Consider the following 18,619-nt stretch of genomic DNA (forward strand, 5'->3'; position numbering starts at 1 on the left):
CTTTCCAAATTGGTGTACAACTTTTTATTAAAGTCATACCTCGCGTATTTTCAAGAGAAAGAGATTATAGTACTGATAACCTTTTTATCGTGTTCCAGCATTTATATAAGGTATGTCGCATATTAATAAGGACTTTTTACAAATGAAGACTCTTCAAAAAAAAATTATATAGAATGAAATACAAGCCAATAATTATTTTTTTAGGGGACCTTATCAAATCGTGATGCTAGTCTATTAAGGATTTGAGAAGAAATAATACATTTATTACAATTTTATACTCCGTAACATAGAAAGTTCCTTTGACAAGTATACACTTTTTAATTGTTTGAAAGTGATCCGTCAACAAATTTATAGTATTTACTTTATTATTTTGATTATGTATGATAATTTTCACACTAAATGATTATTTCAATTGCTAAAAAATTATCATTGCTAAATTATCCATAATCTTTACTTGATAGGGCGGCATATTTTCTCAAAACATGAATTTATTTTAAACAAATACAATTATACATGATCAACGCCACTTTAAAATTATAAATAACTTTTTTGTAACCTTTGGTAGTTATAATTACCAAAAACATAATTACACAAGATCACTGTAAAAGGTAACAACAAAAAAATAAAATAAAAGGGAGAAATATCGCTTTAAATAATCACGTAACTCCGAATCGATATGTGCTTACCATATATATGCGTTCTTATGTTACTAAAATCCATAGTATGAATTGTTGTGTCGTTGTCAAATTTGTGCGTACCAAATTTAATTTCCTGAGTTATTAAAAAAAATTCTAATAACATTGTTCGAATATTTTGGGGGTTTTCCGCCATTGTCAACGACCTAAGACCATTTTCAACCACTGCTGTTGTAGGCCTTCAAGTCTCCTATTTATTTACTCCGTATTGACCAATATGCCCTCAGTTACTTGTGTGCCTTTAACAATTATAGTATTTCACAAAAAATCCAAATTAAATCCATCTGAAATCGATAGGAAGAGAAGACCCATTTCACTACTTCAATTGAAAATGGGTATATTCTGCAAGCATACCCATTTACGAATTGGAGACGATTAATGGAGGAAGAATAAGTCAAACCGCAAAACCTTAATAAGAAGATATCATGACATTGAAATTTTAGCTAAACTTCTGATTTCTCTCTTTCTTCTAGTTTGATGTTAGTTCTTGACATTCTTGTAGTATTAACAAAATAGCATATCTTAATCAAACTATTGACATCCCTGGGTTACAGTAGGTATGATCGGGTTGCGAGCATAGTTTAATTGGTAAGGTATTTGGATTAAGTCGCGTTAACACCACTAGGTATGCGGCTCCTTATGAACCTAAAACAAAAACAAAAACAAAAACAAAAACAAAAAAACCAATTAGGTATGGTGTTTCAAATATGGGACCTTGCTAAGAGTCTACTTAGTATCTCTAGGTTCATAATTCGTGCAATAAACATGAAATGATAGAAGCAGGTTTCCCTTTAAGTGCTAACTTAAACAACACGGCGTCTTGGATGAGAAATCACGGAAAAATAAGATCATAAGGAATGTCATCAGCGTTTCTCCTCTGCGCTGTTCATCGAGTGTTGTAGAAATGATTTTTTATTTTTTATTTATTTATTTTTTTTTGTACAAAAAAAATATTAAATTACTTGCATTGGAAATGACAATTAATTTGAAATTCAAACCTTAGAATTTTTATTTAAATTTGAATGAAAATTAAAACTAGTGGATTTTAGGCCCCTTTAAAAAAACCAATAAAATGCTACCATGTCACAATGTATGTAGGAGCCACATACATTCAACAGATGTGTAGCTTTTTCGGGATTGAATTAGTTGAATGACAATAATTGCAAAGTACTCCGTATTTAGTTTGCCATAAGAGTTTTGGATTGAAAAGGCAAGCATATAGTAGGAATAATAGAACTACTAAGGGTTCGGTTAAACTTTAAAGGTAAGCTTTGAACAATCATCATCTTTATTGCAGCTCATATTAGTTTTGATTATATCAAAACATATTTTTTTGAGAAAATGTAGTACAGTAATAATACATTAAGAATAAACCCAGGGTAAAACAAGGAATGATGAGAATGATATTAGCAATAAAAATATTAACAAAATAAAAGTACCTAGGGTCTTTCATCCAAACGAAATTATTAGCAATAAAAATATTTTTTGTTAGCTAGAACAGAAGAGTCATAAAATCAGAAACACAGCATAAGAAAAATCTTGTTGTCAAGTAAAACATCAAAAGAATTGTTATTTTCCTTCTATATATATTCTCCATTTAAGACCAATTTGTAACCACCATGTAGTTGACGAGACCCTTCATTGTAGTTGTTATAGGTTGGTGTTCTTAGAAAACATCGGTACTCCAAATCAAGAAGAGGTAAATTTCCTGCGACACCACTCCAATTCTTACCGCCATGGTAAACTAAGGTGGATAGTGGATTCAATGAAGGAGATAAAGCTCAAGAGGTGCTTCAATGGAGAGCTTGTAACTCTCGTAGTCTAATAATTTTTAGAGAGAGAGTGAACAAAAGATGTTTGTGGAATTGTATAAGGAGTTAAGTACAATTTGCTCATATGTAAGTAAGTTTTCAAGCTGACGAAGTGATGATACAATATAATATAAAATGAGGGTAAAAAGGTAAATACACATTTTAAAAGGGTATAAAAGTCCATGCACTATTCATAAGGTAGGGATATTGTTATTATTATATTATTACTTATTATTGGCTTGGTTTTAGAATGATATGATGTTACAATAAACTTTATCATTAATGACAAAAAGTTATGTAATACTCTCTCCGTCCCATAATACATGATACGTTATGTTGGACTTTTTTCACTATTCAGGCATTAGCTTTGACCATATAATTTTACCAACATAATAAAAACATATTTTATAAAATATGTTGTTAGATAGGTGTTAATATAAAGTTTGATAATATAATTTTGAAAATAATTTTCATTAATATTTAATTATATAAAAATAAAGTCAAACTAGTGCATTGACATGTATGCAATGTTGACTGTGTCATGTATTATGGGACAGAGAGAGTGCGTGTTTACGTTATTACATTTAATTACGTCAAAAAACCAATTATCATATTACATAATTAATAGGGATTTGTATTATGATGTTATCAGTCAATGAATCAAGGACCAAATCATGATAATAATCTGTAGAGATTTTCACACCTTTTCAAATCAATTCTAGAAGGTAAAATCACCATCAATTGCAAGTATCAAGTGTGATTTTGTATTTTTAGAGATTATAATACTTAACTTATACTAATATATAATTAGAGTAAATTAACTTGATTTTAGATCACAAATTGTGTATGTCCTTTGGCCACGTGGCACCTCCATCTTAAAATAATCTCTTTATAATTTCATACTACATATGTTTGATTTTCTCTATGTATATATGCACAATTGTTCCCCTAGAGGTTCAACCTCTTATATTAGTATAAATACATAAAAATAACCAATATCAATTCCCAAGCAAAAAAAAAAAAAAAAAAAAAAAGTGAAAAAAAATGAGGTTTTTCAAAAGTGTTCAAATTGAACATAGAAGAAGTTCTTTTAGTAATTCAGATGAAAATAATCAAAGTGAGACTATTGATGAAATAAATTGGGCAGCCCTAGAAAGGCTACCTACATCAGTAAGAGCACATTATAGTTTTTTGCATGGAGTGACGGGTGAATTCAAAGAGGTTGACGTTAAAAACCTTAATCTCTATGAAAAAAGGGCTTTGTTGAATAGAATGGTTAGAAATATGACTCAAAATGAAATCTTCTTGCACAAAATCAAGTCTAGGTTTGAAAGGTAAATTTCTTGCATTGTCCTCCTTCAATTTTTCGAATTTTTTTTTTCTTTTACTAGATTATCTTAGTTCATTAGGATAAAGTCGTATACATCTAAACCTTCTTATATAAAATTTCTATTGATTATATTTTAATTAAAGGATGTAAATCATCTTATACCTTTCTATATAATGTGTACATCAAGTTAAGATTTTATACATCTGATCCTTCTTATCTAAAATCTCGTTTGTTTATGTTTTAAGGATGTAAAATTGTAAATTACACTATACCTAGTTATGTAAAATTGTGTACATTTGAACGGTTGAACCTGCATAGTTCATATATTAAAATGTGTATTAATATCTTTTATCATGTAAAATTGTGATTACTATGTTAAATTACTAAATAATTTGGTGTGTTGATGAGATAGAGTTTCCATGGAAATGCCATCAATAGAAGTCCGATTTGAGAATCTCAATGTTGAGGCGTATGCTTATGTGGGTAGTAGAGCTTTACCTTCAATCTTCAATTCCTTGGTGAATATGGCTGAGGTATTTGGATAAATTTCTGATTTTTACCATTTTTAAAAACTTAATTTTTGCTGTCCTTTTTTTTTTTGTTTGATGAGATAATGAAGACATGCGACTTGATTCATTTTTAATTACCATTTTAGGGTGTGTTAGATTGCCTTCATATACTTCCAAGTCATAAGAGGAAATTGGAAATTCTTAAGGATTTTAATGGAATCATCAAGCCTGGAAGGTAAATCTCATAGTTTTTGTTTCCCTTAATGTTTAATCCCCTTCGTTGATTTTTATGACAACTAGTTATATATGCACACGATGCGTGTCTTGTATCTGATCACCAATTTTAACTTGAAATGCATGTGATGCATGTCTCACTTGTCAATAAACTTATAAATATGTAAAGTGACGCATGAAGTCATGACATATTATTAACATTTAAATAAAAGACATTAAGTAAAAGAGTAATTTAAAAACGAAGGATTTATAAGTAGAAATCAAAGTACTTATAAATTTAGTGATGTAACTAGATACATAAATAGAATATTTCAAAAAACGCGTTTGTATTAAATTATTAATCCTTCTTTTCTCCTCTAGGATGACTTTGCTTATTGGTCCACCAAGCTCAGGAAAGACCACTTTATTATTAGCTCTATCCGGTCTTCTCGATTTGAAATTAAAGGTATTACCTCTGTCTCTATTTATTGTATCTACCTAGTTATAAAATACTCTATACTATCACGTGTAATACTATTATTTATCACGTGCAATTTTCATTATTATTCAATTCAAAGTGTTATTATTGTAAAATGTTACGGAGTACTCCGTAGTTTATATATTTTCATTAATACACAATTATGAATTTTGGATAGTGAATTAGTGATCAAGAAAGCACCAAAGAACTAAACTCAATATTCCTCATATGTCCTCATATAATCATATACACCTAATGTGTGGATTATTAACCCATTTTATATATCTTATGTTTGTACTCCGTAATTGATTTAATTCAAGTGCACAATATTCAAAACCTATGAATTGCACGCAATTAATAATCACTTCGTATTTATCAAGAAATAATTAATGTTACATCTTACATATGCATGCATTGAATTTCTCAAATGATGAAATTAAAATGAATGGCTATGCATAAATGCTGCATCTTTTCTTTTTTCTTTTTTTTTTTCCTTTATTTTTTGTCATATTTAAATTATAATTATAAAAAATTAAAAAATATGGGTGTAATTTTATCAGGTTTCTGGAAAGGTGACGTACAATGGACATGAATTACATGAATTTGTTCCTCAAAGGTGTTCTGCCTATGTTAGTCAAAATGATGTCCACATTACTGAATTGACTGTAAGAGAAACTTTAGGCTTTTCCGCCACTTGCCAAGGAGTTGGTCATGCTTACGGTACGTATGTCCGTACTGAGTTTAGTTTAAGTTACGCTATTAATATGACAATTAAGTCCTATTGGATATGGAAGGACTCGAAGGAGTGTAAGTTATTCTTTGGACTGATACTTATTTGTGCTCGTTGTTTCCATTCTATAGAGTTGTTATTGGATTTGCTGAGGAAAGAAAAGGAGATAAATACTAAACCAGACCCATTACTTGACGCGCTATTAAAGGTTAGTCTAAATAAAAGAAAATATAATTTGTATATTATTTGGAGTTTTGGAAAATACAAATTGGTTCATTTGTACTTTTGACTTTTATTATCCGTACACAATTGAAACTTTAACATTTATTTCGTACATGTGTGTACACAGGCGTCAGCTATGGATAAACATAGAAAAGCTTTGTTCACTGAATATATTCTTAAGGTAACTAAAACTACTTGATTCAAAAAGCATTAAATTATACTAGTCTCACCCTAGCTATAATTTCTAAATTTTAGTAGCATGTAATAAATTTGGTTCACAAATTTAATTTGCTATATATGGTATATTTTCAATGATCCATTTAAGCATTTGTTTTCAGGTTTTGGGGCTGGAACAATGTGCCGATACACTTATAGGTGACCAAATGAAAAGGGGCATCTCTGGAGGTCAAAAAAAGCGAGTTACTATAGGTAAAATAAAATAAAATTTGTTTTACCGGATTCTCTCTAATTATTAGACCATCCAATTGTTGCGTTGAGATAAGGGGAGGTTAAGACCCCCCTAGTTGCTAGACGGTCCAATTACTAGAGAGAATCCTGGTCCATAGTTTTACGCGTACATAGTTGTATATTATATATATAACTTCAAAAATGTTTTATATACTCATTGCTCCATAAACTTTGTAATGATTTTAAAACAGGGGAAATGATGGTTGGTCCTGCAAATGTGTACTTCATGGACAGCATTTCAGTTGGTTTAGACAGTTCTACAACGTATCAAATAATTAACACAATCAGGCAATCTGTGCATATAATGAACAAATCCGCCTTGATTTCTCTGCTTCAGCCTCCTCCTGAAACATTTGAGCTGTTTGATGACATAATTTTCATCTCTGAGGGGCAGCTTGTGTACCAAGGCCCTAGGGTGTATGTTCTTGAATTTTTTGAGTCCATGGGTTTTCGATGCCCTGAACGAAAAGCCGTTGCTGACTACTTACAGGAGGTACTTATACACTAATGCACCATCTAAATCATGCAAGTTTTAGGCCAAAGTAATTGCAAAACATAGAGGAACATTTTGTTCTAGGAATGTTTTGCTTGATTAGCTATAAATATTATGACAGGTTGTTTCGAAAAAAGATCAAGCACAATATTGGGTGCGACAAGAGGAGGAATATGCTTATGTTTCTACTAAGCAGTTTGCTGACAAATTTAAGGAATTTCATGTTGGAAGAACCATCCAAAATGAGCTTGCTGTGCCTTATGATAAGTCCAAGAGTTACCATTTTGCCTTAACTAAGTCGAAATTTGGAGTTGGGAAGGTGGTTTTACTCAAAGCTTGTTTATCTAGAGAACTTATTCTCATGAAACGTAACATGCTTATCTTTGTTTTCAAGACAGTTCAAGTAAGTTACCTTAATTATATTTCAAATTTCATACTGTCCTGTAACATAAATACATGTTACATTATGCTATCGCGATTAAATACTATGAAAAAATTGCATATTTGAGATTAATCACGTACACTTTAATAGCCGGGATTATTATTATTATTGTCTATGGTCCATTGCTAAGACTATCTCGGGGTGGACTCATTGCAGCTCACGATTCTTGGATTCGTTGTTGCAAGTGCTTTTGCTGAGGATAAGAAACATCATAGTACAATCGAAGATGGGGTAGTTCATATGGGAGCTCTCTTCATTGGACTAGTCACTATTATAATTTCAGGATTTGCTGTTCTACCTATGACTATTAGCAAACTTCCAGTCTACTATAAGCAGAGAAATTACAGATTTTTCCCTTCTTGGGCATATTCATTTCCAACATTGATCCCTGGAATGATTTTTTCGAGTTTTGAAGTTATCATTTGGACGATTACAACTTACTTCATCATAGGATTTGATCTTAACTTCTTCAGGCAAGTTCTTACTGATGTTTCTGCTTCATTTGTTCTGATTTCAGAACTTTTTTTGCTAACTTTTTTTTCTCTAAAAACAAAATTGTTTCAGGTTGTTGAAACATGGTCTTATCTTGATACTATGTGGGCAGATGTCTTACAATCTCTTTAGATGCATTGGTGCCGTGACAAGAGATTTTTCCATTGCAATTGTAGTTGCAAATCTTGCAGTCATGTGGCTGATGATTTTCAGCGGCTTTGTGTTAGCAAGAGGTAACTCTAGAAATCATTTGACATATCTGTTTAAAGTCAGAAACTCGCTTTCCTATTGACTGTACTATTATTTTTAACCTCTTTTATAGAGGCAATGAAGAAATGGTTACTCTGGGGTTATTGGACATCTCCCTTGCTATATGTTTACAATGCCATGGTCACAAATGAGTTCCTCGGACATTCATGGGAAAAACATGTAAGATCACCATTCTGCCTTTATTATTCTTTCACCTATATTCCACTTATTTGAACTTATTAGCCCTTACAGTATGTATCTGAAGCTGTCATTCTTTATCTGAACTTATTTTAACTGTAAACTGAACTTGGAAGTAGCCCTTATCTGAACTTTTTATGACTAATTAACAATGCACCGCCTTTTTACATTATTGTTCAGCATCTTCTAGGATCAAATATAGGACTGGGAGTGTCTGTCCTGCAATCCCGCGGAGCAGAAACTGATCCCCAATGGTATTGGATAGGTGTCTCTGCATTGATCGGCTTCATAATCTTCTTTGCTTTGCTTGCCAACCTCGCCCTTGCCTATCTCAAACGTAAGCCTAGCTTAGCTTCTACTCTTCTCTCTATTCTACATTTTCCTTCTGCAACCTTGATTATAAACTAATCTTGTAACTGTTATAAAACTAATTGATTCTGCTTCCACAATAGCATACGGGCAGTCATCAGGCTTCATCTCCGAAGAAGCTGAAACATCTACCAAGGCAGACAGTATAAACCAAAGCAGAACACCGGATAGTGGTAAAAGCACTAGTCTACCTTTCACACCTCTCTGCATGACTTTTGAGAACATCGTGTATTCCGTTGACATGCCAAAGGTAAAATAGTGCTACTAATTGTTAAAGGTGTTCATGATCTAACCATGTACTTGATGATAAAATTGAACTGTTTTTAAATGTAATGTAGGAGAGGAAACAAAGGGGAGATCCACATGATCGATTGGTGCTACTTGATGGAGTAAGTGGATCATTTAGACCTGGTGTCCTGACTGCCTTAATGGGAGTAACGGGAGCAGGAAAAACCACACTATTAGATGTTTTGGCAGGAAGGAAAAACACAGGACATATAGAAGGGAGCATCAAGATTTCAGGCTATCCAAAGAAGCAAGAAACGTTTGCTCGAGTTTCAGGATATTGTGAACAGAATGATATACATGTTGAGCTCATGACCATCTATGAATCAGTCATCTTCTCTGCATCTCTTCGATTATCCAAAGATATTAGCTCTGAGGCTAAACAGGTCTTCTCCTTTTCTTTGTCTAGTATGAGAAATTTGTCTTAAACCGCCCTTCATTTATTGATGCATGGTTAATAATTTGAACATCAGTTCATCTAAGTGACCATTCATTATAATGTTGAATAAGTGTTAGGATATGTTACTCGGAATTTTCTTTTCACCTCAACTATCCGTGTTATATCCTCAAGACTGAAATGAGTATGAAAGATCTGCATTTCAAACTAAATGTTGAAAAGTTCTGTAAGATAGTCGAGTCTGACACTTGGACATTTGTGACTGATATGTGATCAGTATGTCAGTCTGAATGACATTGTCATTAGGTCACTGTTAAAAGGATGAAAAATGGCAAGAAGTCTTTACAAATGGTTATGCAAAATTTTCGAAACAATTTTTGATCAAAAGGTGCTTGTGTATGGTACATTGTTAAGAGAGAATAACATACAAGTGATTGAATGAAAATTTCAAGATAAGAGGTAGTAAAACAGGTCTAATGTTACAGAGTAATTTGCATGAGAAAGGGATGCATGTAGTCAAAAGTGTCAATTTTTTTCTGCTCTAACACTTTTGAGTCTCTAATGCTCTAATTTTTGTTTCTTGCCTTAGAATTTTGTTGATGAAATCATCGAATTGATCGAGCTTACAGCAATAAAAGATGCATTAGTAGGAACCCCAAATGTGAATGGCCTTTCAGTAGAGCAGAGAAAAAGGCTAACCATAGCAGTAGAGCTGGTAGCTAACCCTTCCATAATGTTCATGGATGAGCCTACATCCGGCCTCGATGCAAGGGCAGCTGCAATCATCATGAGAGTTGTCCGAAATACAGTTAACACTGGGAGAACTGTCATCTGCACCATCCATCAACCAAGCATCAACATATTCGAGTCCTTTGATGAGGTACATGGATAAAATATCTTCTGTTATGACTTCAGTCTATTCTTTGTTGTTTTTTATGCATGATTTATGACTTGCTTTTGTTGTAAATTTCAGCTTTTCCTCTTGAAGCAAGGAGGCCAAGTGTTGTATGCCGGTCCTATAGGCTATCGATGTCACCAGCTTATTAGATACTTTGAAGTAGGCATTTGCTTAAATGATCTAAAACATACATCCTTAAACTTTACTTAAATTTTCTGAAAACTAAAAAATTTCTCCCTAATATTTTTTTTGAAGGAAATCAATGGAGTACCTAAGATAAGAGATGGGTACAATCCTGCAACCTGGGTGTTAGAAGTGACATCGCGAACACAAGAGGAGCAACTAAGACTGGATTTTGCTGCCATTTACATGAATTCTGAGCTTTACAGGTAAGGTTGTAGGAGTTTGTGATCAACTTTCAACAACGTATGGTTTTTTTTCCTTGTGTTAAAAGCATTTCACTTGGTAACATAATTCTGTTTTCCCCTTCTTTTGCTTTTCCTAGAACAAACAAAGCTTTGATTTCAGAGCTTAGTACACCTCCACCTAATTCTGAAGACCTTCATTTTCCAACATCATATCCTCAAACATATCTTACTCAATGGAAAATGTGTTTATGGAGGCAATACAAGTCATACTGGCGAAACATAGCTCATAACGGTGTAAGGTTCGTGATCACATTAGCATCTGCTTTCATGTTTGGGGTTGTCTTCTGGAAGATTGGTTCCAAAAGGTATACTTGATCATCCCATATCCAAGTTTACCTCAGATTTATAGTAACTCTTTCAAGACTTTTAGCTTTCTAATGATCATTGTTGTTATTTTGAAGGGATACTCAAATTGATGTTGTTGGTGGAATTGGTGCAATTTATATCTCCGCGATGTTTATTGGAGCACAGACTAGTGGTAGTGTAATACCGGTTATGAACAGCAATAAACCGGCGTTTTATAGAGAGAGATCATCTGGCTTGTATGCTGCCATACCTTATGCTCTGGCACAGGTAGTTTCGATGGACTTGCAAGTTTTTACAAGAAACTGATTTATGAAGTTTAGCAATGTTCGTAGGTTTTTCATTTTTGTTCTTACTTTATGTTACTTAATTTTCAGGTTGTGATTGAGATTCCATATGTTATAGCACAAGTGACCTTATACGAGATCATAGCCTATGGAATGATAGGGTTCGAATGGACAGCTTTGAAGTTCTTTCGAGAGTACCTCTTCATGTTACTCTCACTATTGTGTTTCACATACTTTGGCATGATGATCTCTTCCGTGACTCCTAACCAAGAAACATGCAACATATTAACTAGTCTTGTGAACTCGATGTGGAATCTCTTTGCCGGGTTTGCTATTCCTCGAAATGTAAGTAGAGTCACATTTTGTTACACATAACAAGGTTTTATGATATGATGGTTACAATTGCCAATGATTATGATGTTGTACTTGTTTGTGTTGGTTTCTATGTGTAGAGGGTTCCACCGTGGTGGAGATGGTACACATTTGTGTGCCCGGTGTCTTGGAGCATGTATGGGATGGTAGCTTCTCAATATGGAGATATAGAGTCCAAGATTAGCACCGGGGAGACGGTGACCCAATTCATAAGGGACTTCTATGGGTACAAATATGACTTCTTAGGAACTGTGGTTGTTATAATGGTTGGTTTCAACCTACTCTTCATTTTCCTACACTGCTTTGCCACCAAGATGTTCAACTTCCAGAAAAGATGAGAACTTTTAAGCTCTCAAATTAAAACTAGGCGTAAATCACTGTATTGATTAGTAGATTGATTATCTAGCAATTTACAAGTGGTTAATTATGCAGCCAAGATTAGGTTTTTATGTTAACATTTTCCTCACCTATTCATAAATAGTGTTGTATTGTAGTAATAATTCTAGTAAAGCAGAATATATGTACTTGCAATCTTGCATTAGAGATAGGCATTATATTTTCATGAAGCTAAGTTTGGCCTCGGACAAAATATTATATTTAATTATGAAAATTTCACCAAATGCACCTATTTTTAACTACACTCGTGTGAGTAAAAATTTGCATATACAACACACAAGTAAACAATTGACCTACAAATGTAAATTAAGTTGTCATCTTTTAGCAATGGTGAGCATAAGTTGCGAAAAAATAAAAAATAAGTTCGAATAAGTTAAAATATGTAGAGGAAACTTATCAACCATGACTCCATGAGAGAGACCCAAGATCACCCCCTTATCCTCCAAATATCAACTTCTGTTCTTATCAATTGCATGGCTTCTCTATCAATCAGCCCAGCATTAAACGTCTTTAATCGTAAACCCAGAAATCCCTCAATTTCTCTCAAATTAAACACAACCCAATTTCCAGAAAATCATATCAGTACAAGTAAATGATCTTGTTTCTCAGATTTCTCTTGTTTTTCCAGAAATGGGCGAATTACAGAAGCTGTTCATCTTCTCTTACAATTGCCCAACAATGGCGTCCAAATTGGCCCTGAAGTTTACGTTGAATTATTACAAGGATGTGCAAATTTGCCAGATTTTTTTCTGGGTCAGCAAATTCATGCGCTAATTATCAAAAAAGGTGATGTTTTTGCAAGGAATGAGTATATTCAGACTAAATTAGTCATATTTTATGGAAAATGTGATGAATTAGAGCTTACTAATCGTATGTTTAGCAGATTATTTGTTAAGAATATATATTCATGGACTGCTGTAATTGGGTTATATTCTAGGATGAAATTAAATGAGCAGGCTTTAATTTGTTACTGTGAATTTCTTGAAAATGGGTTTTTTCCTGATAATTTTGTAATTCCCAGTGCATTAAAAGCATGTGCTGCTGATCAATTTCTAGGGTTTGGGAAAGGAATTCATGGGTATATAATTAAAGTGAGTTTTGATAAGAGTGTATATGTTGCAAGTAGTTTGGTTGATATGTATGGAAAATGTGGTGTTCTTGAAGATGCAAAGAAGGTGTTTGATGAAATGTCTGAGAGAAATGCTGTGGTTTGGAATTCAATGATTGTGGGTTATGTTCAAAATGGGATGAATGAGGAAGCAATTCAATTGTTTTATGAGATGAGAACTGAAGGGGTTGAACTGACTAGGGTCACTATGTCGAGTTTGCTTGCAGCATCGGCGAATTTAGGAGTTGTTGAAGAAGGTAGGCAAGGGCATGCTCTTGCCGTTATATATGGTTTGGAAATGGGTAATATTTTGGGAAGTTCATTGATTAACTTTTACTCTAAAATTGGTTGGGTAGAGGATGCTGAACTTGTGTTCTCAAGGATGGTGGAGAAGGATGCAGTTACTTGGAATTTGCTGATTTCTTGCTATGTTCAGAATGGTTTGGCTGAAAATGCTGTTAATATGTGTCGGTATATGAGATTACACGGTTTAAGATTTGATTGTGTGACTATGGCTTCTTTGATCTCCGCTTGTGCTGATATTGGTGACATTAAACTTGGTAGGGAGGGGCATTGCTACTGCATTCGAAATAACCTTGATACTGATGTTGTTGTTGCAGCTAGCATGGTCAATATGTACGCGAAAAGTAAGGAAATAGATAATGCTAGGAGAGTGTTTGAATATTCAATGGAGAAAGATCTTGTATTATGGAATGCACTCTTAGCTGCTTATGCAGAACTAGGCTTAAGTGGCAGAGCTCTGGAGTTGTTTTACCAGATGCAGCTGCAGGGTTATCACCCAAACGTGATAACTTGGAACTCCATACTTCTCGCACTCTTAAGGAATCATTTGGTAGATGAAGCGAAAAATATGTTCTTACAAATGCATTCCGCTGGTATTGAACCTAATGTGGTAACTTGGACTACTTTTATAACGGGTTTAGCTCAAAATGGGCTTGCCTTGGAGGCAATATTGTTCTTTCAGCAAATGCAAGAATCTGGAGTTCAACCTAATACCATGAGTCTAACTGCCGTGCTTTCAGCTTGTATAGACATGACATTTTTGCTGCTTGGAAAATCAATTCATGGATATGTCATGAGACGATGCTATGAATCTTCTATAGAAATTTCAACTTCTTTGGTAGACATGTATGCTAAATGCGGATGCATAGCTCATGCAAGGAAAGCATTTGATATGAGTTCAGACAGAGGATTAGCATTATACAATGATACATGACCGAGCTTCAGATGCTCTGGCATTACACTAGCATTTGCAAAAGCAGCGCATAGAACCTAATGATGTAACCTTCACCAGCATCCTTTCAGCTTTTAGTCACGAAGGACTGGTTGACAAGGGGTAGGAAATTTTTGTGGATATGGTAAAAATGTACTATAGGAGGCCAAAAAAGGAACATTATGGCTGTTTGGTTACTCTTCTTTCCCAATGTGGTAGTCTGGATGACGCTATTGCGTTCAGTTTGACTATGCCATTTGAGCCAGATGCAGAAATGATATGATCACTACTCTCTGCATGCAAGGAACATGGTCTGATTGAACTTGGGGAATATGTTTCGACATACTTACTCCAACTTGAACCCGATAATACTGCAAACTATGTAGCACTTTAGAATGTGTGCATCTGCTTCAATGGGCTAAAAAGCGAGCATTGGAATGGGGAAATTTAATGAATACAAGGAGTTTGGGGACAAGAATCCTGGATGCAGTTGGGTTCAAATTGGGACTGAAGCTCATGTGTTTGTTGCCAGTGATAGATCACATTCTCAAAATGCATGAAATCGGGCATGGTCCTTGCATTGTTAGAAGCAGATATGAGACCGAAATACTTTGATTTTAATCTGGGAATCCATCCCTCTTAACAGTGGTGTTTCATTTATGATTTCGCTAATTACTTGAGGCGGCATAAACGTAACAGAAGAGCCATCATACTGAACCACGTGAAAATTAAAGATGCTCGGAAAGAAAAGCCAAGGGGTTGCTGGGCAAATTTGGTTGTTTTAATAGTGTTCTGCTTATTGATACTCTGTATTAGATTAATTGTCAATATAGATAGGTGTTCAACAAGCTGTTGATATTGTAGATTTTGGTAAGATTACACTCTAATCTAATGAAATGATAATCCAGAAGCTACTTCCAATTCAATCCACTCTAAGCTAATGAAATTGAGACTTTAAATTCAAGAATAACTTGGATCATGATGGATGCCTCTCCAACTCTCCATGGCACATTTTATTGGTTTATTTGATGAACTGTTAATGAATACTCCAAAAGCTATTGGCGAACATGCCCTGAATTAATAAACTTAATTATCGGAAAAACAAGCAATATTGTGTCGAATATATGCAACTTCACTACACGTGTCACTCTCGTCTTCTTTTAGTCTATTGATAATAATTTATTCAAAAAGTAATTTTCTGTTATATGCATATTGTATATTGTTGACGACACATTTCATTGATTTGCTGTATTAATCATACGTATAAATTAGGTGTGAGCAAGTGATAAAATGGACAATAGCTCCTTTTTACAGGAATAATCCTTATCAATATAAGTCTTTATAGCACATGGAAGGAACCCTCTTTTATTAAAACAAATTATATTCTTGATTTTCCTTGCAAGAAAGAATGATGAAAAAAGTTGGATAAAATTTTCTTTCGTTTTGGTTTCGACAAAAAGAGAACATTCTTATCTCATCTCATATTATTATTCAGTTTCCTAATGCTTCTCTTCTCTGTCAGTATCATGCAGTTGGTATTAATTATTGTTGCTGCTGATTTTTGGTGTGTTGAAAAGCACAGCTAGCTTGGCTCCGTTACGAATTCCCCGTAACACCGTGGTTATATTATGCAAAATGACACCAATCACGACTACACTATTTACAAAATCTTAGAGATTAACCTATCAAGCTATTAGTCTTGGAACGTTGAACAACCCTAATTTGTCGTAAAAATCTTCAAATTCTAATCACGTAATAAATGTTTGGTTGAATAATTAGCTAAATTAGCTTATTACATCATGTAGAATTGAAGATTGTATTGCCTAACACTCACGTCATAGTTTTTTATTTTTCCCTCTTATAATCATAGCTATTATTGAACCATGTAACTTTATTATGGTTATTGTGGAAACACCAAAACTTGTCACTAAATAAATAGAGTAATAATAAGTGACTTTGTTTAGAAGTTTTCCATATTTGCCACTTAATTAGGTGAACGGTTAGGAAATTAAATGATGATTATGATCATGGTTACAGAAATAGTATTTGTTAAAAGGAAGTCATAATTTTGGATGAGTTGTAGGTGAATTAAGTTGTTAGTGAGAAGTATAAGCCTTTAAGGCTGTAATATATGGTCGAGCATAGGGAGGCATGCTGGCTTATTCTGAGTTAAACTTGGGCCGCACACAATATTTATAATAAGCGCATTAGTCTCTGACTCGATCAGATGAATTCATTCCTAAATAATTTGTCACATTAAGTTAGAGTTTACTTTTATATAATGTTAAATAAATTATAAAGTACGAGTAAAATTTAAACACTTTTGTGTCATAGAGTGCTAAAAAGCAGGTATATGCATACACTTTCTCCCCAAGAAAGCAAAAAATTTCCTCAAGTACGCTCCAATGAACTAACGGTCCAATTCAACCATATATATTTTTTGGTTTGCTATGTAACATTATTTAGCAATTTATTTAACTATATGATCAATGGTAACATTTAAGATGGACCATGGAATAATCATGGATGCAAATGATGGTATCATATGTTAATATCCGTTGAGAAAGACATATCCTGCAAACCTAATAAAAATCTATGATTGATGTTCATGGTTCAATTTCTTAATATCTAGAACTTTCTTTTCTTGTTTTATATTCTTTTATTATCATTAGTTTATTGCCATGAATTTAAGTTCGTGGTTTATTAATGGAGGATACATCTTTAGTCTTGGTCTAAGTAGATTTCTGTTATGTTGCTTTCTTCGTCTTTAAACCACTAAATTATACAAAAAGTTAAAATAATTGGGTTCCAAATCTTCTTCACTTTTTATTATACACGACAATATGTTCCGTTAGTTATATAATGTAGGATTAAAAGCCCTACCATTATGTAAAGTACTTAAATTATTAAGCCTGTAATTATTTATATATTTACGTTAGCTTATGATTTGGGGAGTTAGAGTTCTTATATTTAAATCATGGTTTATTTAATTAAATGATAAAAAAAAAATAATAATAATAATAATAATATTAATAATAATCATAACAATATTAAAATTTCAAATAAACGGCTAGTTGAAAGAAAATGTTTGCTCATGACTTCATGAGTACCACTGGATGACGAGCTATTTCATGACGAGTTAAAAGTAAAGTTTTTTTTTTTTTTTTTTTTTTTTTTTTTTTTTTTTTTTTTTAATGAAACAACCGAAAACCAATTACATAAGGTGGGAAAAAAAATCCTCTATCCCACTTTTTATGTCTTATTTGTGTTCCACTGATTTTGATCCTTCGATGTCGGCTCTTTTTATTGTTAAATACATCTCTACTATTATTAAAAAGGAAGATTAATATATACCTTAGAATATATAGGATGAAATATAAACCTATGAAATTCTAAAGGTGATAATGGTTTTCTAATTTTAATTAGCCAACTTTAGAAAACTAGAAACTATATAAACGTAGGTTATTGTTTGTAATATCAATCCAACAAAAACAAAAACATCCCAAAAACAAAAGAAAACATAAAAGAGAGAGAGAAGCTTCAAGAGAATTTTTAGAGAAAATTCTCGGGTGTAATTGGGGTACATATGGTTGTGAGTTGTAATAAGTGTTGTGAACACTTGTGTATTAGTTATTTCTTTAGTAAAGTTTTGCAGCATAATTAAAGATACAAATATTGTTCTTTTATTTGTATTATTTATTATTATTATTATTATTATTATTATTATTATTATTTATTCCCACTAATCTGATTGTAAAGGAAATTTGCATAATATTTCCTAACACCTATCATTGTGAAGCAAAATTCACAAAGTGTTGGATTGTTCACCCACCAATAGAGAACGTGAGCTGGGTTTAGACCGTCGTGATTAGACAGGTTAATTTTACCCTACTGATGACAGTGTCGCAATTTTAATTCAACCTAGTACAAGAGGAACCGTTGATTCACACAATTGGTCATCGCACTTGGTTGAAAAGCCAGTGGCGCGAAACTACCGTGTGCTGGTTTATGATTGAACGCTTTTAAGTTAGATTCCGGGCCAAAAGCAATGCATGCACCTGCCACCCGATTGTCGTCCTTTGCAGATGACTTAAATACGCAACGGGGTATTGTAAGTAGCAAAGTAGCCTTGTTGCACGATCCACTGAGATTCAGCCCTATATGTCGCTTCGATTCGTCCCTGGCCTCCCTTTACCCTATTCCCTAAAAACA

The 18,619-nt window shown here is 33.3% G+C and overlaps 1 protein-coding gene and 1 pseudogene across 1 annotated transcript; both read left to right on the forward strand.

Moving 5' to 3' along the window:
• The first annotated feature begins 3,550 nt into the window (after nt 1-3,550).
• Nucleotides 3,551-12,007, forward strand: LOC145579711 (ABC transporter G family member 38-like). Its single transcript, XM_081636948.1, has 23 exons — nt 3,551-3,840; nt 4,249-4,369; nt 4,492-4,580; nt 4,940-5,024; nt 5,597-5,756; nt 5,898-5,974; nt 6,116-6,169; nt 6,327-6,417; nt 6,648-6,949; nt 7,071-7,352; nt 7,548-7,864; nt 7,956-8,116; nt 8,206-8,312; nt 8,511-8,667; nt 8,783-8,949; nt 9,038-9,370; nt 9,971-10,261; nt 10,355-10,438; nt 10,535-10,668; nt 10,785-11,012; nt 11,109-11,280; nt 11,388-11,642; nt 11,750-12,007. The coding sequence occupies exons 1-23, from the start codon at nt 3,551-3,553 to the stop codon at nt 12,005-12,007; spliced, it is 4,215 nt and encodes a 1,404-aa protein (XP_081493074.1).
• Nucleotides 12,008-12,667: 660 nt separating this feature from the next.
• LOC145578548 (pentatricopeptide repeat-containing protein At5g55740, chloroplastic pseudogene) lies at nt 12,668-15,321 on the forward strand (annotated as a pseudogene).
• The last annotated feature ends 3,298 nt before the right edge of the window (nt 15,322-18,619 follow it).

Source organism: Chenopodium album, chromosome 14, assembly GCF_948465745.1.
Source record: "Chenopodium album chromosome 14, dcCheAlbu1.1, whole genome shotgun sequence".
NCBI classification, from domain to species: domain Eukaryota; kingdom Viridiplantae; phylum Streptophyta; class Magnoliopsida; order Caryophyllales; family Amaranthaceae; genus Chenopodium; species Chenopodium album.